The 25,579-nt window shown below is 40.3% G+C and overlaps 1 protein-coding gene across 1 annotated transcript; it reads right to left on the bottom strand.

Moving 5' to 3' along the window:
- Positions 1–1,049: 1,049 nt before the first annotated feature.
- Positions 1,050–18,097, bottom strand: LOC116787338 (protein mono-ADP-ribosyltransferase PARP12-like). The gene is made up of 12 exons (XM_032688865.1): positions 17,766–18,097; positions 16,878–17,013; positions 14,884–15,178; positions 13,868–13,966; positions 11,308–11,431; positions 10,456–10,651; positions 9,153–9,273; positions 7,701–7,797; positions 6,697–6,775; positions 5,136–5,266; positions 4,287–4,438; positions 1,050–3,449 (listed from the first exon to the last, which is right to left on the bottom strand). The coding sequence occupies exons 1-12, from the start codon at positions 18,080–18,082 to the stop codon at positions 3,184–3,186; spliced, it is 2,013 nt and encodes a 670-aa protein (XP_032544756.1). The 5' UTR covers positions 18,083–18,097; the 3' UTR covers positions 1,050–3,183.
- Positions 18,098–25,579: the final 7,482 nt, after the last annotated feature.

Below are 25,579 nucleotides of genomic sequence, written 5' to 3'. Positions count from 1 at the left end.
CCTGCTCACCTTCTTCTGACCCTGATAAGTCTCACTCATCTCCAAGATGTTTTCTCCCTGCACTACTGGATGCTGGGGCTCCTTACAAGGAGGGAGAAGGATTCCCTCAGTTGATAGGATTTTTGAAAGTAGAGATGAATTTGTGACTGAACCTGAAGAAAGAGGTGCAAGGGAGCTATGGAGGCCCAGGTAGTCTATCCCTTGGTAAAACAGGTAAGCATCAGTAATCCTGGCCATGTAACAGTCATCCTACCTGGATTTTGTGCTGGACTTACTCCAAGTTAAGCAGCATTTCTGCAACTCCCACTTGCCCTTTGGCCCAAAGGTAGCTCTGAGCAATGGTTCCCAGAAGCAAAGTGCAAGCTTTCTCCAAGCCAAGCAGCACTGAGCACATCACCATAGCTGGTATGTGCCATCCACCCAAGATCTTCTTCTCCACCACCCCCTACTTTACCAGGCTGCAGGTATCTGAACCAGATAGCGCACTGCCACCTAGACAGGATTTTGACACCCACATCTTAGAAAATCTGGGCAGAAGAGCATCACAAACCTGGTTACAGGTAAAACTCATTAAATAGTGCAGTGTGTTGACTTTGGTGGGCTGCCAGACCCTTTCCCAACCCAGCAGGTGGGGAATCAGGGGTTCATAAAGTACCATCCTCCATACCACACTGCTGGCATAGCAAAGCTGTTTGGCTTCTGCTGGCTTTGCCGTCTGTCTTGCCTGGATGGACCTGTTACCAAAAAAGGAAACAACCTTCACAGCTTATCTTTCTCCTCACACGGCGTAGGAATGAGTGACAGATTATTACACTGCTCCTGCTCAGTTTCTTGTCTTAAGCAGCCAAAAGATATCCTCCTCACTCAGAAAAGAGGTTCAATATTACTTTTTGTCTAAAGTTTAGATTTAATGCAAACATCTCTTTAATCTGTTCATTTCCAAATGCAATCCAAACAGCTGTAAAAGGACTACTACTGCCTCTAAGAGTTTACAAATACTCACAAATGTATTGAAACAGTATTGACAGAGAGAAAACCATTAGAGGGAATTTAGTGGTTTGAATACCTGTTTATTTACTACACACAAGAAAAGTTACCACTGCAGTTTCAGAAGTGGAAAACATAGCAACTTTTCTTTTTCTGTGTTAATGGAGAAATAAGAGATGACAAAGTACGACAACCAGGCATTTTATTTGTTATTTTACTTACACACATACATACACACAAGCATACGTACATCCTCTCCAAGAATTAAGTTAAAGGTTATAAAAATATAATAAAAAAGTCAATTAAAAAAAATCAAAACTTTTTGCATTAGAAAGATTTTGTTTCAATTGTCTGGCAGAAGATTAATGACTGAAGCTATTCTAGTTCTTAGCTGAAATGCTGCTTATGTTGAGAGGAAGAAAGGCATCCTACTAGTATTTTCATTTGCCATGAACGTGGGGTTTGTTTTGGACAAAACCCCTTATTCTGCACAGGTATTAAAGCTTTCATACATACATGTTATCCCCCTCAATGAATTACTATTTGCTGACAAGCTCATTTGCTGACATGAGATTTATCGTCTGTGTTCTATTACAAATCTTTCAGAAGAAATAATACAGTCAACTTGCTTTTCCATATCCAGTGTTTTACTGGGATTAAACACAAATGGAAGTTAAATTTTCCTTTAGGTAGCATGCTGTTAGTTTTATAGGTCACATAAAAAGGAGCCTTACTCCAGATAATTGTGGTTAAATTTCTGGTTCACAGTGCTGAAGTAATAAAGAGTTACCCAATGTACACCTGTCAGTCATCATGCAGATGAATTAAAAAGAAGTGGTCCTAGAGATGAGCTTTTTTAGGTCATATAGAAAGTATATCTTAAGGCTTCTGCAGTACACTATAGCTAACCAGTACTCACCTATGCACATTAAATCTGTGATAAAGTATCTATCTATCTATGCATCAGCAATTACATCGTAAAAAAATACAGTTCAGGTTTTTTGATTGCACACATATATGCTGACTGCTCAACACTATTAATATCTTATGCTGGGAACAATTAAATATTCAACTTAATTTTCAGATTTTTAAAAGTTTCAGCTCTGTGGCTGAAGACTACTTTCCAGGTAAGCACATTTCTCCTGCAAAAAAAGTCCAGACAGCGTGATGACACAGGTAACCTGTGTATCTCCTGCAACCAAAGAGGCAGTGCACCTAATGAGACAGTCACTCACCATCCTTCCCAAGAGCTGTAAGAGAACCATGAAGTTGCTCCCAGAAACAAGGTACTGATAATCAAGCACTACAAGGAGTGTATTTTACTCCTAAGTAGGGTATTAACTAACAGCATGAGGTGCCTCCTCTGCTTCCTCCATGGCACCTGCTAGCATTCTTTCATTTGTAGGCACAGTGAAAGTCATGAAAAACTGGTATCTTCACAGATAGAAAATACAGCACTTATTTGACAGAGTAAATCAACCAAATCACACAGCACCAAGCAACCCTTGTTATGCTTATACCTTTGGTACTTGTTTTAAATGAGAAAATTAACAAGTAAAAATAAGTCTCTGTTCCTTTTCAACAAGCAAGTTTAATTTTTGAGGTTTTGTTGGCGAAGATTAACCGGGAACAAAAAGGAGTGCTAGTAAGAATATATGCAATATGTTGAGCACAGAGATTGTACAACACATTTGCAAGCACCTGAATGTCTACTGTTACAGGAGACAGATTACTAAAAAAACCAGCTTTTAGCCAGTTTTGAGTTAAAAGATAAAGAGGTAGAGGGACACAGCCAGTGACCAATGAGCATGTGTAAAGATCTATCCTGAAACATTTCTGTTTGAACTTGTTAAAAAAAAATATTTGAACTTGTCATTAATTATTTGCTGTTATAGCCAATCCTCATGCTACAAGAATCAGCGATTTCTTCTAATAAATTTACAAAAGTCTCTAGTAATGTAGGGAAATGTAAAAGCTGCTAAAGAATAGGAGACAGACACAGGATTTTAGGAATTATAAAACATCCTGTGTCTTTTTATCCCTTGTTTTCTATTGCACAGGAAGGATAGAGAATAAATGTTTCTGAATATTCACCTATCCGATCACACAACTTCTATAAAAATCACTTTTTCTCTCTTATGCGAATACTAAAAAAATGTTTATACCAGTTAAACACAATGAGGATAGGGTTTGCTGCTATATGAGTTCTACTGGTGCCCTGTATTCTATGAGATACTCTGGATAAATCTGCTGCTTCTCGAAGATGACAAAGATAGAAGGGTTTAAAGCATCATTGACACAACTGTCATAGAAGTTTTGGCTGTCCTTCATGGGAGGCCGAACATAATCAGAACTACCGCGAGTGAACTCCCCCACCAGCACTCGTGCCAGAAACATGGTCTTGCTTGAGTCTGTCCCACAGTACTTGTCAGAGTAAGATGCATCCCTTGCAAAATAACTTCCTGCAGAAGAGATACCAAGACAGAGCTGATAAGTCACCAAAATTGCAGGGAAGAAAGCAATAACAGTGTGAAAGTGAATTAATAAACGAATCCATTAAGCTGCTCATGAACAGCCTTTCCAAAGACTTCCCTCGTTCTCTATGTCCCTCTTAGTGAAAATGATCACTGTGCATTACCTACAGTTTTTATTTTTCACAGCACACATATTTAAAAGCCATCCAAGTAATGTTTTAAATGTCATCATATTCCTGTAAAAGATTTCCTCCTGACCCTAGATGTCCACCTTCCCCAATCCCACCCAACTTCATCTCCTGACAGAGGCTATTAACAGTCATCAAAACATTTCTCAGAGCTACAAAGTATTCAGTCAGAAAGGTGGGCTAGTCGGCCAGTCAGCCTGTCTCAGTTATTGCACTTGGTATGCTAGTAATTTCCTGTACACAGGACAGTGTAAAGGAATATAATTTGCTAACAAGGCATTCCATAATCAGAATGGCATTTAGGTTCCTGGGGGAAAAAAAAAAAGCCATGTTGCCTTCCTATAGGAGTTTGGAAAAACTGGAACAGAAGTAATCCTGGAGTCTAGCAGAAACTATCCCTAGAACAGGCCTCTCCAAGTCTGTCTTTTCTTGCAAGGATTGAGTGGAGCATAGAAACCAAGGCCTTTCAGTATGCCTTAGCTCGAAATGACCATTGCCAAAGTAGCTATGTTGCCCCCATCACGACAGAGAGAAGCCCTAGATTGGCTGAGTGCCCCCCTTTTAACTGTATACCTCTGCAGTGAATACTGAGAATTTTTTAGCAAGTCGAAGATTAATGAAAGAGCTGAAAAACAACCTTTGCCGTAGACTGTCCCATTAAGGCCACAGATTCTCCAGTCGAAGTTTTGCTGACAGATGGCATCGATGTCTTTTTTATTGGTCCCATGAAATAAAAATCGCTCATCCGCGGCCTTTCCACCATTGCTCTTCTGCATTAGCTCCTTCTGCCTGCAATAAGAAGCAGTATCTTTGCAGTTCCACAGCGGCCATACCCACAGGTTCCAGCCATACCAGCACTCTGAAACAATTTTACAGAGTACATTCTGAAAATCCTTACATTAAGGCCTAAACTTAGGGCAAACATAGTATCTTGCTGTCTAGCTGCATACAAACATGCTTTCGTTATACAGAAATGCCTCCACATATTTAATATTAAAAATGTTTTCTTTTTGTTCACTGCTTGTGGGGGGGAGGAATCTTAGCAGTAGTTTTTTTCCAAAACACAGGAGTTCATGGAGTTAAGGCTTTCCCTCCATGAGTTTTGCATTTAATTTTGAAGACTGTTTCAGTTTTGACCAGCTGCAAACCAGTGTTTGTGCTAGATGTGACTGATTAGCAGCTCCAAGGCTCCACTGGAAGGCAGCTGTTTTGGACACAGGCGTGGCAGAAGTCAGAACCACTTACTCCGGAGCAAGGATTCCTCCCACACAGCTCCTCTGACTATTCTAAGTTCTGTGCCTTGAGTGAGTTTTGGTTTTGTTGATATCTCTTTATCTAAATGTTGATATTGGCTAGGTATTTCAGTGGAAGAGTGGAAGCAGATGCATTTCAGAAATGTGTGTGTCTATCTTTAGCATACAGCATACAGCTAACTGCAGAAAAAGCAAACTTCATGATACATACCAGACCAGTATTTTACACATACCATTGATACAGTTCCCAGAGCGATGGGTTCTGAACTCTACAAATTCTTTTAATAGCTGTTTTGGGCATTGTACGTTGAAAGTCCACCTTGACTTTCTTGTATTCTTCAGAAGAACTGTCAAGCTCAATCAGCTGTAAAGAAAAGTTTGAAAAGTTACTCTCATCTTTTACTAAATCATGCCAAAGCCACCCTACCTAGTGCACTGCTTAGACCTTTAAAGTCTCTTCTGTGAAGCAGAGGTGTGAACAGTGGAAACGGTTGGAAAAAAAGCAGATTAAAGATCTCTGCTCTGTAAAAGTGAGCTCTTATCTAGGGAACGTTAACTCCTGGTGTTTATGCCACCCAGGTTGCTCTCTCACAGGACATTAAAGGATCTGCATGCTTTTGTGCAGACACTCAGCTACTCTTAATATTTAGGTCAAGATACATATGTATGCATATATCAAACAGTACCTAAATCCACAGCAGAAATGAGCACATAAATAAAAAGTCTATGTTGCAGCAAAACAAAGAGTATTTTTTTAGATCTTTCTGTTTATACTCCCTACAGCCAGTTAACACAAACTGCACTGCCTGTTGTCTTTCTAAATAAATAGAAAAGGCTTTATTTGAACAAACATTTTTAGGGAAGAGTATGGTCACACTAACAAAAATCAGTTCCTCACATGACAATTGTGTTTTCCATAGGAACATAAAAAAGTCAACGTTAGCCTTCCCTACTTTTAATTGACAATTTCTTGAGGATTTGCATTTTGCAAGTTAGCAATTTTCAAGCTTCAGATAAGATCTTTTCTGTAGGTGTAGTTACTGGAGCTGACAGAGGAGGTGGTGGAAGCAGGCAGGACATAAGAAAACGCAAACCGTGCAGATATTATCTGGCTGTGTTACAAAGGTAAACAAGTTCATTCTACTGGAGTTATGATGCATATTAATAAAAGATCCCATCTTGAACAGGCTGCCCAGAGCAGTTGTGGAGTCTCTCTGGAGATATTCAAAACTCACCTGGACACAATCCTATGTAATCTGCTCTAGGTGAACCTGCTTTAGCAGAGGAGTTGGACTCCATCTCCAGAGATCTCTCCTTCCAAGTCCAACCATTCTGTGATTCTGTGTGATTCTGTGAACTCTCCTGATGTCAACAATTCTCCATAGATGTACAAAAGTCTACCTATACACAGCTCAGGGAATGGTTACCCTGAAGTTCAGAGGCATGATTTACTTCTGATGCTTCAGTGTATGTATTTTGGGCACCAGTAACACTCTTGTTAACACAGTAAAAACTTCAGGCAGATTTGCCAAGGCAAGGGATCAACAGTAGCAGTGAAAGCCAATGTTACCACAGTTATACTGCCATCATTTGTTTAAATGATGAGTTTAGTTGATGAGTTTAGTGTCACCTCTAGGTCTGCCCAGTATGATATCAGGCTCAAATTTACCAACACCTCTTCATTATACTACATAGGAAACAATAATTTACAAAGGCCAAGAAACACGGAACTTGTGATGTAACAAACCTTACACGACAAAACTGACAGAAAGAAAAAACCAAAAAGCTCCAAACCTTGAATCCCAGTTCAGGCAGGGCAGATTTGTCCCAGTGAGCTGGGATGCCCTTAAACTCTTCTGTATGTTTAATGCCCCTGTTGATTGTAAGATATTACAAATAGGCAGTTAATATAAAACAAAACACTACATTTTAGGTACATATGATACTAAACACTTTTGTCAAGCTTAGGGAGAATATAGCAACTGAACATATTCAGAAATATTTCAAAACTGTCAGTTCAGCACATGAAAATATTTGTTCCAAATCATCATGTGCAGACTTATGGCAGGAAGAAAGATGCCAAGCAAGGAAAAAACCCCACAGATATGTAAGTATTTCTCTTAGTTGCAGAGTTGAATACATAAAAGCTCTACTACACTAGCGTGGATAAATACAAATGCATCCAGTATCACATCAGTATGACAGAAACAGCCCTCCCAGCTACTTCCACCCCAATTTTAATTAGTGCTTTTAGCTTCTCGTTTCAGTGGTGTTTAAGCAAGCACTGTGTGCTGCAAGGGAACTGGCTGTTACATGCAATTATATCTCCTTGCAGACTCCCACTTTTTGCTCCACCTGTAACAACTACTGCTTTCCTCTCAGATTGTCTGGTTGCTCTCAAAAGAATTATTTGTAAACTTGTACTTAGCTTTGAAAATTACTCATCTCAGAAAGAGCTAATGGACATAAATGTTATTGCTTCCATCTGTATTAGCTATTATAGTCAGCAGCTCCCTAAAACATTGCTACATGTTGAATTATTTCCCACGTTTCCACACTTTCTATGCCAAGCCCAAACTTTCTTCACCCCTAAGGTTTCTGAGTTGCTTGAAAACTGTTGGCCAGGTTACAATACTATCCTGGCAAGACACTGTTGTAGGAAAGGTATGTCCCTTTCCCTCTCAATGTCTTTCACAATTGCCTTAACAGCTACTTCTTCACCTTACTGACACCCATGGAAGACACTGCATTCACAATGCACTAAATCCATCACTTCAGAATAAGCAGCTGCAGTTTACCTGGCTCTTGTGTTTTCTACCTCTGCCTGAGAGACAAATTTAGGTCTTCTGCAAATCTTTCTCTCTGTTGTGAAGCGAAGGTTTTTTTGAATCATGGCTGGGAAAACAAACAAACGAACAAACCCCCCTGAACAGTTAGAAAGATTTTTAGAAAGCTTTCACACTCCAGCAACATTTGTCACTAAGTTGTTTTTGACAAAACATTGACAAAAAGGCACTGAGCATTTGTTTTTCTACTCTTGCTCTTAACTTTACAGGAAATGACAGACACTGGTAGCTATTTTCCCTTCATTTTTCCATCAGCCACACTTTACCAAAAAGAATAATTTTAAAATAAGTATTTACTTTTTCTCCTTCTCAATATGCAATCGAGATACTGGTTTCCTCCATTTAGTCATAGATTTCAAATCCTATAAACAGAACTTAAGATCTATCATAGACCATACTAACAATTAAGAGTCAGTAGCACCCAGGACAATGAGGCCTCATCTTCAGAGATACACAGGAAAACAAACAAAAAACCCTCTTGGCACCAACAAGCCTAGAAATTAAGTTTTGCAAAAAAATATCTACACGGCATATAATTGCCTAAGTTACTAAAAAAGCCCAAACCTTAGAAAAGGGATTGATTTACTATGCAATTTTCCCTTCTAAGCCAGACAAGTTTCACCAGCATTGCATTTGACTGAATCACAACAGGAAATCACATGTCCTTTCTGTTTTTCTATGTTTTGTTGGGGTTTTGGGGGGCGGGTTGTTTGTTTACTTTGGTTTTGGGGTTCTTTTTGTTTGTTTTTTTTTCGGGTAGAATGAGTTAGTCATGGAGAGTTGGATCAAAGACAACTACACCAAAACGACAGTCTAGGCAGGCTGATTCCCACCACTGTTTTCCATAATTTTGAAAAGGATATCAGGAAAGGCAACAGCTCAGAGAAGACAGTGCAATTACAAGTGGCTTAGGTTTTCTGAACTCTTGGGAAACACATCTTTCTACTTTGACATAGTCAAGGTATTTCCTCAGCCTTTCTAGATAGGATGAAAATATCTGCATAAATCTTGTAATGCTAAGGATTGTCTGGATCCTATACCTTGCTCAAATATTTGTTTTTCTGCAAACCAGTGACTAAAGCAGACCAGAGGCTGGCTTGATCAAGTCTTCTAGAAGTTCCTCACCATTTGTGTTGGTGCCAGCATCAATGACAATGTCACACTTGGACCTTCTGGCAGACATTTTGAAACCCAGCACAAGAACTTCTCTAAAGTAACAGGTCTGAAGGAATAGGAATGCTACTTTGCCTATGTGAACAGCTCTTATCCTGAGAAATTTGATAGAAGCTCTGACTCTGTAAGTGTTCAAATTTCTCTCTTCTATCTCCTGTAATGAAGTAGTTTAAAACCACAATAGACCTTAGAGGGAGGGCCAAAACAAGAGAACAAAAAAATGGAACCTACCTTCAAAATTTAATTCATATTCATGCCTTCCAGCTTTGAAGTTCAGCTTTGGAGAACCTTCGGCTATATAAGCTTTCTCCAGGTCATCACTGGAGACTGTAGCGGCTACATGAAGATCATCCTGTTAGGCAAAAAATAGAGAAAAAAGTATCTCCTGGTTATTATATGCAAACAAGTTTAAAACCCAACAACTCTGATATCTATGGTAGCTGCAGTATGTATCAGTTTTTGGGAATTATAGCAGCTATCAGACAAAAGCCAATGTATTAAACACTTGCAGCTGCCCCTAAAACAAACTAAACACTGTTACAAAGCCTAAGCTTATAGTGCAAAGGGCATGGCTGTGAGCACTACTGCTCAGAGGGTGCTGTGGTTTAACCCCAGCCAGCAACTAAGTACCATGCAGCTGCTCACTCACTACCACCCCCCATATCCTGGTGGGATGAGGAGGAAAAGGGAAAAGTGGGTTGAGATAAGAACAGCTTAGTAATTGAAATACAGTAAAATATAATAATAGTAGCCGTAATGATAAAAATAATTGTAATATTTGTAAAGGAAAGAAAAAAGAGAGAGAAAGGAATAAAGCCCAAGACAGACAAGTGATGCACAATACAACTGCTCACCACCTGCTGACTGATGCCCAGCCTGTCCCTGAAGAGTGACTAGCCTCTCCCAGATAACTCCCCACAGTTTCTATACTGAGTGTGATGTTCTAATGGTATGGAATATCCCTTTGGCTTGTTTGGGTCAGCTGTACTGGCTGTGCTCCCTCCCAGCTTCTTGCACATCTTCTCACTGGCAGAGCATGGGAAACTGAGAAATCCTTGATTTAGAGTGAGCACTACTTAGCAACAACTAAATCATCAGTGTTTGATCAATGCTGTTGTCATACTAAATCCAAAATCATTGTGCCAGGTACTAGGGAGTGAATTAACTCTATCCCAGCTGAAACCAGGACAGACACATTCACCAACTAGACCAACAAAGAGGCAGAGTACAAATCAGAGAAGGAAGTTTTAGTTAGGAGCGACAAAAAGAACATATTAATGCGATCCTATCTGATGTGACTCACTGAGCAATTATTATCTGTTGATAATACTTGTGACTCACCAGAGATCACTCCCCTACCTGAACCCATCAAATTCCCAGGGAAAAGATCCCATTAGGCCTTTAAAGTCCACCTATGCAGTATCAGTGAGAGGAAGAGGGTGACAAAAGAGGGGAAGGATATAAACACTGTGCACTTTTCAGTAGTTCTGCACTTTTAACATAGAGTTGAGTCTCCCTATTTCTCCACACTTACTTTTTTTCCATACTCCTGCCACATGCCAAATTCATCTTTCCAGTACCAGATCCATTCTGTTGTTAGAATGAAGTGAGGGGGTTTGGTGACAGAGGAGGCTGTAGAAAGACGCCTAACCTTTGCAAACCCACAGCACATACTGAGAAAACAGATACATGCCATGACAGAGCCACTTTCAGTAACACCATTAGTAAATCTATAAAAAAAAAGGGGAAAAAAATCAGAACTGTTTGTGAAGCTATATTCAGAGGTTCAGAAGCACACCACAAATTTGTGAATTAAGCCAACATCACCAAAAAGCAGAACATTTTCCATAAAAATCCCAGCTCTGTCTTGTGTTGGTACATATCTTGCATTACAGTATTACATCTTACATTGGTTCCATGGGCAGTAACCGTTACTCACTTGTAAATTAGTGAGTCACATCAGACTAATAGAAACAGTGGAAAACATGCACTACCTTCTTGCTAACCAACCATATTCTAAACAGAACACTGTCATAACTTAAGTAGTGCTTCAAAGAGCCTCTAACATAACACAAGAGGGATAGGTAAATTTTCTAGCATGGGATGTGGCATATCGGTATGAGCCCCTTTCAATACCCTCTTTGTAATACATAACCAGTTCCAAGCTCTTAAAAAGTATTTTCATATTCCTAGTGTTCTCTGCACCCAAGAGTATCTCTCTCTCTCTCCAGGTACACAAGGTATTTTGCCAGTTCCACAGTATGGACTGCAGGAAAAGGGGGAAGGAGGGGCAAATCCCATGTGAAGTGAGGTCAGTAGGAGAATACCAAATTAAGCTACTTATGTAATGACTCCAAACATTATTAAATTTTAAAAGAGTTTATACCTAGTCTTATTTGGGTCACAATACGCTTTTTCTATTTCTTCCATATTCTTCAAGTCCTTCCAGGTATTGCCATCAGAGATCTGCCATCTATATGGCAAGTGAAAATGAGTTCTGATACACTTTTCTGAAAAAGTTTTTAAAAAAAGAAGTATTATTTTTACAGGCTATGAGAAAACTCCAATATTTCAGGGCTGGACAACTAGTCGGTGAAACTATCAAAAGCATAGTCATGGAAAGTGTTTACCTATGGAATCATTATAAGCAGTAGTTCAAAATTTTTCAGTATAAGCAAACAACATTTAATTTCTGGGCTTAGGTACCAGTTCAGTTTCTGTACCTACTAGGCTCTCTTTGCCCATTAAAATTGCACAGACCATTCTGTCTTCTCAGTTTCAGAGACAAAAATGAATCGAGATCACAAGCTCATGCAGGGCTATTATTTCATATACAGAATAACACTGTAGATTCAAACATCTATGCTTAACCACTTCTTCACAATACTTCACAAAGTGGTATTACTGAGGAAAAAACCAAAAAGGCAACAGTGTTTAGTTTTAGGGTAAGAGGAGAACTATGCGGTTTAATTCCAGACGGTAATAAAGTATGACAGCCACTCACTCACTCCTACTTTCCCTGGTGGGATGGGGAGGAGAACAGGAAAAAGGTAAAACCCATGGGTTGAGATCAGAACATTTTAATAATTGAAATGAAGTAAAATATAATAACAACAACAACAATTATACATATACATAAAAGGAGAATAACAAAAAGCGAGAGAGGAGTAAAGCCCAAGACAGCCAAGTGATGCACACTACAATTGCTCACCACCCACTGACTGATGCCCAGCCCATCCTCCAGCAGTGATCAGCCCCTCCCAGCCAACGCCCCACAGTTTATATGCTGAGCATGATGTTCTAATGGTATGGAATACCCCTTTGGCAAGTTCAAGCCAGCTGTCCTGGCCCTGCTCCTTCCCCGGTTTCCTGTGCACCTCCTCGTTTGCAAAGCACGGGAAGCTGAAAAGTTCTTGACTTTGGGTAAACATTACTTAGCAACAACTAAAACATCAGTGTGTTATCAATGTTATTCTCACATAGAGGTATAGAGCTATATACCTTAAAACTTAAAACTATGTAACAAAATCATGTAGCTTAACCTATATAGCTTATCACTAAAGGTCAGGCAGTCTCAGCGGAAAGGAATTTCTTAAGAGACAGAAAGTGTCTTTACTTTGAAGCAAAGCTGATAAAGCTGATGAACTAGACAAAACTATCCTCATAGTTGTACAAAATTGTACAAAGTGCACAGCCACTGACGTCAAGGGCATGAAGATGTGCCAGAGTAAGAGTTCAAGAAAAGGACAACGTGAGGAAGACTATGGAACAAACAAGAACGACCACTCTGAAGGACCACCGACTCAAAACAGGAGGCATGTCTAGGAGAGGAACAATTCTGGGAAAGGGGTGGAACAGTATTAGGTAATGCTTTGAATTGTTAATTAGGTAACTAAATAAAAGCAAGAGGCTTTTATGCATCCAATGTCATAAATAAAGGACTGCTGCCTGCTGAAATTCACAAATTGAGTCTTAGGGGTTTTCTTTTAAGGCCTGATTTATGGCATCACTCATACTAAATCCAAAACACAGCACTGTATTGGCTACTAGGAAGAAAATTAACTCTATCCCAGCTGAAACCAGGGGAGTATCCATCGCTTATTCCATACTATTTACATCATGCCTAGGTCCCACACTTTCCAATACAATCCAGTTAATCACTGTAACCTTTCCCGTCTTCTGATATACATGTAGATATCATTCCCTTAGTCTCAAAGTTCATTGCTCTTCAAGAAGTCTCCAAGGGTCCAGGCCTTACCAGGAACAAGAGCAGTGGTAGCAGTGACTGAGGGATAGCAAGTGTTATGTGGAGTTTAAAGAGTCGACATGTAGTCACTTGTCAACAGAAGTGAAGGTGACATCATCAGTACCAGTACGTATAAACCTGAGGCCAGTTTTCACAGCAGAAAAGACAACTTAACTATAGGGAAAGTGAAGGAGGTTGCACCATGTAGGCCACATGAGAAAGTGTGCAGTACTTCAGGGAGCTAAAGAACATCAAGAAGGAAAAGGATGACAGGACAACAAGAAAGTTGGTACAACAGCCTTTTTTCTGAACAAGCTGGAACATTTTGACAGGGAGAGAGCTGAAAGAGAACAGAAGAGTACTAGAAGAAACAAGGGAATATCTTTAGTATCTTTCCTATTTAGAAATGTGACTCCTATCATTCAGCAAGTATCTTAGGTAAATACAGGTGGAGTAGCCAATCTTCAGCACAGGTAGATATTATGCATTCCAGAGGAAAATAAAATGGCTCCTTTGTTTGGTATACCAGATAGATCAAACACTTGCCTACCAGCAGTCAAGACTGAAGTGAGATTTAACTAAAGATAAACATAAGCTCTAAAGTTTCCTGTTTCTGTGAAAGATGTCTATCACCTCTTCATGAGAAGAGGCAAATACACTGGGTTTGATACAGCCTATACTGATACTCGATACAACCTACCTTTAAAGCCACAACTTTTGTACAGATGATATAAACAGATCTGTTCTGATTCATCATCTTTTGTAGTTGCAGACTCTCGTCCAGAGCTGTGTTTTTTGTCTAGAGGGGGAAATTACAAAACTTATTAATATAATTTGTATTAACAAGCCTTCTTAAAAGTGCTCCCATCAGTAGGGAAGGTAGTGTTTGTAACTACGTAACTGCATTCAGCTACAGAGAGACATTGTAGCCTTTGATAACCTTGTATACTCAAAAGTTCCATCACTGTATCCATTCTTTCTGAAGGTGACTTTCCTGTAACTGCTAAATTCCTCAGATACAGTTTTTAGCTATCACTGCAAAACAAGAATAGAATCCAATGCCTTTACACTTCCAAATGGACTTGAGTTAACCGTGCATTCCACACAGCTGATAACACTGGCAGCTATAAAATATGAAGTTTCGAAATTTGATACGTCTGTAAAATTAAGCACTGGAGGCAGAATAGTGGAGATGAACATACACACTTGGATTTTCCATTCTGTTATCCTTTTTTTTTTCCTGCTAAATTATACTTAACTTACAATTCTAAGGAACTTCAAAAGAAAAGAGCAAACAAAATATTACATCTCTAAGAAGTAACTAGGATAGTGCTGTCTCTGAATTCTTATGCTACACAATCACTACATCAATGAAAAAAATTGAATAGCTATAGTCAGACACAACACTCCTATTCTTAAAGATCTTAACCTTTACGTTTTTTACGAAAAAACCACCAAACTATAGACCTCCCTATTTCCAGTTCCTGTTACGCTTTTTTAGCCCCAAATTTATGATTTTTATAAACACCAGCACTTTGTCAGGAACCCAAGTCTTGAACTTCACTTCACTTGTCAAGACACAAATTTCTGTCACTGAGATAGGTACAAGCTCCCTCCTAAAAGACAAATCAAAATGTGAATTCAGTTTTCTTAATGACACTTGTGAGAACTATAGTGACTCTTCTTCAGATGTTTTCAAAAGATGGTATCACTTACCTTTGCATGGTGAAGTCTTGGCGTCTTCTATGTCATGCATGTTCCTGTTGCCGTTTTTGATGTCATACATGTTTCTATAGAGAGAAGGTAGTCTCTCAATATTGTCTAAGCTCATTCCCTGTTTCAGTAGTTTCTCAAGACATTCTGACTTCAATAAGTCATGGGATCGTTTGCAGGTGTTGCCAAATCTGCACTGCCCCCGCAAAAAGTACTGGCAAACATGCAGTTTGGTGCAGGACGTTTTAAAGGTACAAGATCCATAAGGTCCATCACCTTTGTTATAATGCAAGCAGACCTTGGGTAGAGAAAGAAAAAAGATTTTAAAGATTAAGGTACAGTGTGCTCATACAGACTGTTTGAATCTATGATTTTTAAATTGTGACGACTATGAGTAGACATTTGCTTTTAAAAGATACATTTCTTCTTGTTTTCCAAATGACTGTTAGTTTTTCCTTTGCCTTGCTAATGTTTAGAAAGATCTTCCAAACAGACAACATTCTTACAGACATTCTTAAGCAGATGGAATTTAGTGCTAAGTCACATAAATGTAGAATAGTGGATTTTATTGCGTCACAACCTTTTGACTTTCTAGTTTTGGAATACTGAACTTTTTTGACCTGTGTTTGATGGTAAAGGGGTACTGGATCTGGCTGGGATGGACTTAACATTCTTCATAGCAGATCACACCACGCTATGTTCTGGGTTTGTGACCAAAGCAGTGTTGATAACACATTCCTTTGGTCTGTTTGGGTTAGCTGTCCTGGCTATCCTCCCTTTCAGTTTTTTCTGCACCTCCTCATCAGCAGAGCAAGGGAAACTGAAAAGTCCTTGACTGAAGGTAAGCAACAACTTGGCAACGATCAAAACATCAGTGGGTTGTCAACCTTATTTTTGTATTAAATCCAGAACACTCTGTATCTGCTACTAGTAAGAAAATTAACTCTATCCCAGCTAAACCAGGAACAGCGAAACACCACACAGCCACTTGCTCGCTCCCCCAGGGAATGTGGGAGAGAATCAGAAAAAAGATAAAACTCACGGGGTTGAGATAAACACTGGACATAAATGGAAGGGGAAATAATAATAATGATAAAAGAATATACAAAACAAGTGATGCACAATGCAATTGCTCACCACTCCCTGACCAGACAGTCCCCAAGCAGTGTGCCACCAGCCCCTGGCCAGCTCCCCCCAGTTTTACTGTTCAGAATGATGTCATATAGTATGGAATATCCCTTTGGCCAGTTTGGGTCAGCTGTCCTTGCTACGTCCCTTCCCAGCTTCTTTCTTGTGTATTCCCAGTCTGTGGGCTGGCAGGGCAGTATGAAAAGTTGAAAAGTCCTTGACTTAGTGCAATCGCTGCTTAGCAACAACTAAAACATGACTGTGTTATCAACATTATTCTCATCCTGAATCTAAAATGCAGCACTGTATCTATCCCAGCCAAAACTACGAAGTAGTCCAAACTGGCCAAAGGAATATTCCATGCCGTATGTCATGATCTTAAAAAAAAAAAAAAATAAATTAAAAAAAAGGAGAGGGGATAGGGGGAAAGAGGGGAAGGAGGGGGAAGGGGGAAGAGATGGGTCTTCCTTACAAGGTGGCCCTTGCTCAGAGACTTGTTGGGCATCAGACTGCTTAGGTGATGAAGCAGAAGTGTTCCTTTGATACATTTACTTTCTCCCCTCTTTCTTCCACTTGCTAAACTGTCTTTATCTCCATCCACAAGTTTTGTCAGTTCTGTTCTACTTGTTATCTCTCATCTGCTCTGCTTGTGACAGGGGACTGAGGAGTAAGTGGGGGACTGTTCGAGTACTTAGCTGCCAGCCAGGCTTAACCCACCACAGGTGAGAACAGAGTATGCATATATAAAGTTTTAGATTTGCATTAAGCTAACTAAGTTGACACCTAACATCTCCATCTCTATCAAGACTTTTCCACTTAGTGATGCTCACTGAAACACAAGGCTCAGAAACTGTCACAGTAATACTCACCTCTGGTAAGAGGGAAGGGTCATTTTGGAGCAGAAGCTGGCAAAGTTCATCACTGTCTAAAATCTCAAGCCCATGACGTTTTAGAACACGGAGATTGTGGTCCGAGAAGAAGTTGTGAGCAAACCTGCATTCCTTCCTACAAGTTAAGAAACCCAGCTGCAAAATGAGTGTAACAGACTAGCGCTGTTTTGCTATCTCATGGGCATTACACTAAACAGTTTCAAAACTACACCTTTCAAAACCACAGCTTCAGAAAAATCCGTACTGCTCCTTTATAAACCAATTATGTGATTAGCAAAACAGATTACACAATTACTCTGAGGATAACTGCCACGCTACTTCTGATTTACAGTCACAACAGCGTCTGACAATACTGGCGGTTTTGACCTGCAGCTCACAACCACGGAAACACCAAGACACCGGAGTAACGCTGCCTTCCCACTCCACGGGCACATTCCCCAACATCCCGCAGCACGGGCTGCGAGGGGGATGAGCCGGTAGGGACCCTGCGGGAGGGAGCGGCGGTGAGCTGGGCAGGAAGCGCTGCGAGACCCGCAGCCTGTGAAACCACCGCCCGTGCCTGCCTTTTTAGAAACAGGAAGAAAAAAACCCCAAAACCCACACACACATACAAAAAACCCCAACCACCCCCCCCAAAAAAAAACCCCCAAAAGCCAAAACAAAACAAACCCCAAAACAAAACAACAACAACAACAAAACCAAACAAAAAAACCAGGAGGGGGAGAAAGGAGCATTTCCGACACGAAAAGGGCCGCACGGCCTTTACCGAGACCTCCTTCCACTGCAGGGGCACACCGTGCCCAACGCCGAACCTCCCCGACCTCCCCCGACCCCCCCGGCGAAGGAAGCCGCGCCCCCCCCCCTCACCTCGCCCCGTGGTTGCGGCAGTGCCCCTTCAGGTGGTACTTGCAGAGGTGCAGCTGCCCGCAGTGCCCCGGGCAGCCCGCGCTGTACTGCTGGCACAGCCGCACGGGGCTGGTGGCCACCACCACGGCCACCTCCGCGGCCGCCGCCGCGCCCTCCTCGCCGGGCCGCTGCACCAGCGTGAAGCGCTGCGCGTCCCGCAGCACGGCCGCCAGCTGCTCGGCCGAGGGCCGGCCCGGCAGCCAGCGCTGCAGGTCGGCCTGCTCCAGGCAGCCGCCGCTGCCGCACAGCACCCGCAGCGCCTGGGCCGCCAGCGCCATGGCCCCGGACAGCTGCGTTCCCTGGCTTCCAGGGGAGCTCCGCCCCGGGAGAAGCAACGGAAACGGAAACGAAAGCGAAACCGCCGGCGATGGAACGGGCGCCACCCGAAAGGCTTTGCTGCCTCCTCTGCGGGCCCCGGGGGTGTGGTTTGTTTTGGGTCTCCGAACTGACTGCGGAGAGTGCGACGCGTGCAGCGTCCTGTGGGAGGGTCCTTCGCTTCCCTGCCCTGCCTGGCTTTTAGCATGTATTGACGGTTTTTAATCGAAGTTCACCAAAACGGGATGAGCTGCGAAGTTGTACAGTTCCCACAGGAGAAACTGGCACAGGGAAGAAGAGAGACCACAACCAAGCCTTCTTTACCACCTTCAGTTACAGGAAGAAGGCTGGTGTGTGAATTCAGCCGTTGTGAGGCACCAGAAAAACATCTCAGTTAAGGCTCCCGACCTGTGCCAGTTTTCTGATGACACATCATGAAAGCCACTCTCACACTCCTTTCCTTTCACTTTTTAAATTAAAAGCTCAGTCATGGTTGTGCATCTGCTGGACATGCAACTGCCCTGTTTCCAATGCTCATAGAACCATGGTGTCCCTGCATCTGCTTGGACTGCCACTGCACAGCACCAAAATGTGGCCAAGCCACATCCTCACCCTCTAGGAACTCGTAAACTCTTTGGAAAGGTGACTATTTTTTAATTAAGTACCTTTGTCTGGATCATTTTGACACTCCTGGTGCTGCATCACAGTCACTCAGAAGCATGTTTTAAATGATGGCAAGACGATGTAAAATGCCATCATTTAAATCAGACTGGCAGCAGTAGGCATGAGGACTCTCTTTGATGGTGATTCTCATTGAACGAAAGTCCTGCCTGCTTCCTTCTTTTGCCGGTCATGTTCTGTTGCCCCTTTCCCCTTTTCTCGTTTTACTTCCTGCTTGTCCCATGAGATCAGGAGGGGAATGACAAAATGAGAAGCTAGATGAGTACATTGAGCAGAAGAACAGCTCTGCACTTACAGGTTCATATAGATCTGTAGCCTGCCTCCGACAGGTCATCAACAGATGTCTAGGAGGCAACGTGAGAGGCTGTAGTGTTACTGTCCTTCATCTCTGCTTTCCAGGGTCCACTGATTAGCTTTCCTGAAACAAAGGAAAAGCACTATTCACTTTCTTGTTAAATTTCTGATTTTATATCTACTGATGATATCCGTCTTTGTTGTCTCGTTTCTAAACTGAAACATTTTGGTCTATTTTAGTCATTTGTCCTATGGAAGTAGCTCCCTAGCTTGGACTGTTTTTGTCCTCTTTTGTCCCTTATGACAGTCTTTCCTTGAGGGGCAGACCTACTGATGGTAGCAAGGCACTTCTAAGTGAGAGATCACACACCAGCGATAGTAACTGACAGTGTCACAGAACACTTGAGGTTGAAAGGGACCATAGGAGGTCATCTGGTCCAACCCCAAATTCAGCTATTTCATCCCTGAAAGAGCATATGGGCGGAAGCCTCCTAATTTTGGTGTTTTGTCTAATGTTTTCAAATTAGTGGATAACTGTGTACTGCCCCATCAGTAGGAGATATCTTGACTGAACCAGAACTCAGGGAACCCTTCAGTGTAAAAAAACATTGAAGCAACATTGTACTTAGACAACTCCTGTTCTCCCCAGTATGTATCCATTTACTTTTTCTGTCCAGTGCCCAAAATCCATCCTATCTAATCTATGCCCAATCTTTTACATCTTAAAGACCTGTCCCAGCATCACTGTGCTGTCTAGGTAACTGTTTTAGCTGTGCCTTTCTTTCACTCTTTCTATTCTTATGCATCTGAAAAAGCCTACTTTTTGGCAGAAATATGGCATTTTTTATCATATAATTTGTATTGATGACTACACTAATGTCAACATTATATAGAGACAAGTACAAAGAAGGAAGAGCAGTACAAGATCAGGATTGTGGAGCTATTTGCTGTTGGCTTTATACCACTGCAATTCATTCCACTGTGTTGGTGTGCATGTCACTGGGAAGTCACATTGCTGTTCCTGCTTCGCAGTTTTTTGAGGCTCTTGAGCAGGGCTATCATTCTACCTCTTTTCATGACAAAGAACTAAAACTAGTAAAACAGGCAATGACTGATGTGGAGAGAAGATTTGGAGAGTTTGAGTTACAACACCTTACCATCCCTGAATTCATACCCAGAGTAAATCATAGCTTACTCTTTCTCACACAAGTTTCTTGTAGTTTGTTTTGTGGCATGTTCCTCAGGAAGAAAAAAGTACCCCTTTGATTTAATAGAACTTCCCCACCTATGAATTATATATAGGCAAAATTGTGCTTTCTTCAGAAGAAGAATTTTCTGCTAATGGAAAAGACAATTTCCATTTGTAAAATTAAATACTTCCTATGTAAGAAAGAGTTATATTACATGTCAAGGGCACCTAAGGCAAGTGGCTCCTCTCCATCACTCAGATACTGTAATTAAAGGTAAGGTTGGACCTGTTTTCTTAAATGCCATTGTAGCATAATTGCGTATGAGCTGTTCTACCTACAGTTTATGACTGCTCTGTTCATTGGCCCTGAAATAAGCTCCCTCTAAGCAGTTGCTATGGTTTCTGAACAGCTGCTGAACTCAAAGCACATGGGTTTTTAATAATTGTGAGACTTCAGGTACTGTGGTTTCAGTGAGCCACCTTTGTTAACGTCTGATATGTTGTCCTTTGAAAACTTTACTCTAGAAATTTTCAGATGTCAGTCATTAGACTACTACATTTATTTTTAGGAACAGTTTATGGATACTGATGTAATTTTAACTGTGACATCATTTCTTAATCTTAAATGCATCAGTCTTCAAAATGTAGTAATTTAATGATTTTCCTGTTAATTTTTGTAAGCATCCTTAAAACATCCATTGCTGTTATAGTGCATGGTGCCTTCCACTTCCCACCTCATCCATGTGTTTCAGTCTTTCTCTTTTTATATTTATATTTATATAGATTATATATAGATTATTATATAGATTTATATTGTCTATTCTGGAAGATGATGCAGGGAAAATGGGCAGAACAGGACAGAATTTAGACACAGTTGTAACCTGGAGTGTTCTCTGGTGAAAGAACACCTTCTGGTTTATACAGCTGCTTTTTTTGACTCTCAGGAGTTCAGAAGGTTAGAAGTGTGATATGTTTGCTTGCAGGTGTTTTTGATTGCCTCTCAACTTACATTTAAACACACATTTGAGGGCTAATCCTTGTCTCAGTGATGGTCTGACAGCATGGTTTACTAAACCTTACATAATTTGTCTGCAACTGGTTGGTTTATAATGGCTTGTATTTGCTATATATTATTTCTGTGTGCTACTCTAATTTCTTCACTTACGACTAGTATTTCTGAAATCTGTACTCACTGACAGTATATCGAGCTTACAGCTACATTCCCAAGAGTTTCCCAGTGACATACTAACCTGAAAATCAACCATCCAACAGCTAACATAAGCACCCACAACTCGAAAGCAAGAAACAGGAAACTCAGGTTTGGTGCAGTATGTGAGTAGCACCAGACTGTGGGGCTGTTGGCTGTCCCAGGGATCTTGCAGCCTCTGCAAAGAGCAAGATAAAGCCTCATTTTTTGCTCTTGCCTCAGGATACAAATATAAACATATATTTTCACGTGCAAACAGTCTGGACAGGACCTAGGACAAAGTGTCTATTTTATAAGGATAAGACAGCCTAATGTAACATGCAAGAATTTGTATTTTGCACAGTTTCTTTCATTCCATAAGTATGTTTCGAGAGGTCTTGCTTGTGAAAATAAAAATAATTTGGGCTGAAATTTCAATATAGTTAGCGATTTGTCGTTGGCACACTTCTAATCTTATTCTGTTGAAGATTTTATTACCTAGTGCAGACGTAAATGTCTGTTTAGTTTGTAAGCCATAGGCTTTTGTTCTCGGTTACATAACCTCAAAAAAGTATTTTATATCATCTTCCACACTGGCTTCCTCTATCTTTCGGAAACCTACTAAGAACTTCTTTTCTCCACTCTTCATTCCTCTACAGATCACATGTCTCCTCGACTTTATTCTTATAAGGACTGAGTTGGGAACTCTTTCTCCAAGGATTCATCCTAAAATTATGGGGATTAATGTAAGAGAAAATGTTTCCATTACTTTTGAGACCACAGGTCTCGTTCCTGGTGGCTGTTTCCCTAGTTCAGTATTTCAAGAGGCTCACCTCTTGCTGGAAAGACAATGCACAGCCCTGTTAGATCACACGAAGACATAGCCCTAAAACTGGTATATTTGCTGGCACTAAGCCTATGAAGCCCACCTCTCTTCCAGAACTTCTTAACAGAGTTCATAACTCCTTTAATACTGTGACGATCCGCAAATGAGCAGTAAGTGAACCATATTCTAGCAGTGGTGTTTTGATTCTCCCATGGAGAAGCTGTGTGAGTGGTAGCATATATGCTGACTACAGATATACAGAATGCCCTTAACAAGAGGCTTTGTGTGGTTTTGTCCAAATGTCTTGCCACAACCATTTTTATACCTGTGAAAATATCTTAGTCCCCAAAGCAATTCCTATAAAGGACAGGGAAGGTGTCATGATTACGATAAGGGGAAACCACCAAATCCATTGATTTCAGCTAATTTTTTATAGTCCTGTTTCTCTTCATTTAGAACAGAAATTCAAGGTGAAACCTGTGCAAGGAGGAGGGGGAAGCATAGGAACTAACCAAACCAAAAAAAATAAGTATGTTGAAAAACGCAAATAGAGAGGGTCAAAGTCTAGAAGCCTATTGCTGTTTTAGAAAAGTTTTGCCTGCATTTGCCACCACAGTGTCCATTGTCTGTATTATCCACTGTTTTAGCATACTGAATCTGAATGTGCCTGTTAATTCTTCCTTTAAGCGTTTTACTTTCTGATGAGAGTGACCTGTTGACAGCTAGTTATTTTCTTTAAGGTAGAAGTTGCCACCAAGCCACTTTTCTTTGCTATTACAATGATTTGCTTAGCATATGTGCATTTAAATTAGTGGTTCCAACAGTTAAAAAGTCCCTCTAAAACTCAGCACTTTTTTGCAAGACTTCTTGGGATTTAAAAAAAAAAAAAAAGTAATTTGTCAGGAATCAGAACAGTCACTGAACCCTGTCACATTTCATTTTGCACTGCAGTCAGCAACAATACAAAAGTTGGCCTCATCATACGGTGTTTCATCTTGCATTAGACAAAATATGAAATTCCATTGATAAGGATTTACCTCTGCTCAGTCTCTACCAGGTGTATGGAGAGATATGTTTATGACAACATGCAATACTTAGAAATAAAAATGCTATGTCTGCACATAGTATCTCAAAAAATCCTTACTGCTTGATGGCAGATTGGAACAGGAGACAGAAGGGATCAAATGGATCAGCAAGTCTAGACGCTCACAATCACAAGCACCTAATTTTTGAGAGATCCAGTTCAGAAAATGAGCCCCAGAAAGCTCTTCAGCACTTTGTAAAAAAAATGTGAGACCTGTAGTCTCTGAACACACCAAGGAAAAACCAGGATCATTGTTGCCTTAGGAGAAAGCATTAGATTTCAAAATGAGTGGGTGTGTTTCTTAGGCATTCTGCCCGAAGTGTTTGAAGATGGCAGTCAACTGCATATGGAAAACATCCCAAACAAATAAAAAAAAAAATTAAAATTGCTTCTGCAAAAAATCAGAAACTTCCAGCTTTATTTTCCAGTTGCTAGTCCCTGCTTTTCATTGAAACTTCCTAATTTCAGTGACAATTTCTGAAGTTTTCTTGTCACTTTTTCTTCTATGGGTTTATTTTCTTCTGTGTTCATCAGCTAAATTCACAATTGTTCTTGCACTGTGTCACACATCAGCTGGAATGTCACAGGAAAATGATTTGGAGATCAGCAGCAGCTACTTATCATGACGGGATAAACAGAAGGAACAAAGGATCTCATCAAAAGCAAGAAATAATCAGTGCTTTCAAAAGCTTATTGCAGTAGTATACTAAAGTGTGTAACTAACATGTTCATAGTATCTTAAACATCTGTCTTGATTTACAAATAAAATAGATACTTAGTAGAGGGAGACCTAAATTACACATTATACTCAAGCAGGTATAGTTTACCTGGAAGTGTAGCAGAGAAATGGGAGTTTAGTCAGAGATATTCATCAGATAAAGGGCATTCTGCAGAAAAGTGCTTCCAGTAGGACCAAAGCCTAATATGCTCTATATCACAGTTTACTGCTGATGCAAAAAAAAAAAAAAAAAAAGCGTAGTATCAGAGAAGTCTGCTGCTCCTTTGGTTCTTTTGTTAGATGATGACATATGAAAGAGGTTTTTTTTGCCAGGTACCCATTCCAACTAGCAAGATAGGCTGGCTAATATGGATTATCTGTGGCTGATCTGTGCAAAGAAAATGTTCTACATAGAACAAGCATGTTTGTCAGCTGAACTGCTTTTAGCCTTGTGTACTCCTTTTTGCCACACAAGGGCAATCTACTATGTAGTACCTTATAATTTCTGTATGAAAATGCATTCTGTATATTTTTTGTCTAACAATTACATTTACTTCTCCAAAAAAGCCTTAAAATAAAAACAATATGTCTGCTGAACTGTACCGTGTGGAAATACTGCTTTTGTTCTGCAAGAATGGTGCTACTATATGTTAGCAAGTTTCAAGCTCTATTAAAAAAAGAGGAACTTATTTGCAATAAACATTATGCTGAATCATATAAGTCTTCTAAAAGTAGATTTACCATTGTTTCCTAGCATTCTCATGGGAATTCCATACTTGCAAAAAAAGGTTATTTTAATCAAAGCCGATGACGTTCTTTGGGGTTTATTTTCCTTTCATTTGGTTCCTTTCAATTCCTAAGGTATTACCAGTCTATGTCATTTTTACAAGCAAATGTTTTTTTTCATCAGGCTTCGAAATAGCAGAGAGAGAACTCTGACAAGCCACTTGTGGGATTTATTATCACTGATGCTTAATATTTAACTGTAGGTAAATAGTACTGAGTAAGAGACAATCTGATTACTCTGAAATGATGTACAGAGGAAGATACAGACGTTCTTTTTCTGCTTTTAATTTTGCTAATTAAAAATAAAACACCTGATTTCTCTCTTTCCTCATCAGTATGTAAATGGTTTGGTTTTGCACTACACATATCAAGATTTTTATGTTATGTTTGCGTTAGAAGAGCATTTCATGGGTGAAACCATGAAATGAGGAGAGCAGATGTACCAACTCTCTGGCTTCCTATCCACAGGCACAACTTAAGCTCTAATTGGAGCTTTATTTACTGGAAATTTATTTAGAAGCTCAGTCCAGACAACTTCACAAATGGAACAGTAACAGTATATTTGTTGACTCTGAACTGAAAACACTCCCGGAGATTCCCCTTCCCAGAACTTTCTGGAGTATGTTAAATGTGCTTTTTTGCCTCTAATTAATCTGAGATTTTGTTATATGAGTAATTTTTAGAGATGAACACTGA

This window comes from Chiroxiphia lanceolata, chromosome 5, assembly GCF_009829145.1.
Source record: "Chiroxiphia lanceolata isolate bChiLan1 chromosome 5, bChiLan1.pri, whole genome shotgun sequence".
In the NCBI taxonomy this organism is placed as follows: domain Eukaryota; kingdom Metazoa; phylum Chordata; class Aves; order Passeriformes; family Pipridae; genus Chiroxiphia; species Chiroxiphia lanceolata.
Note: the sequence above shows the minus strand (reverse complement) of the source record. Positions and strands in the feature narration are given on the sequence as shown.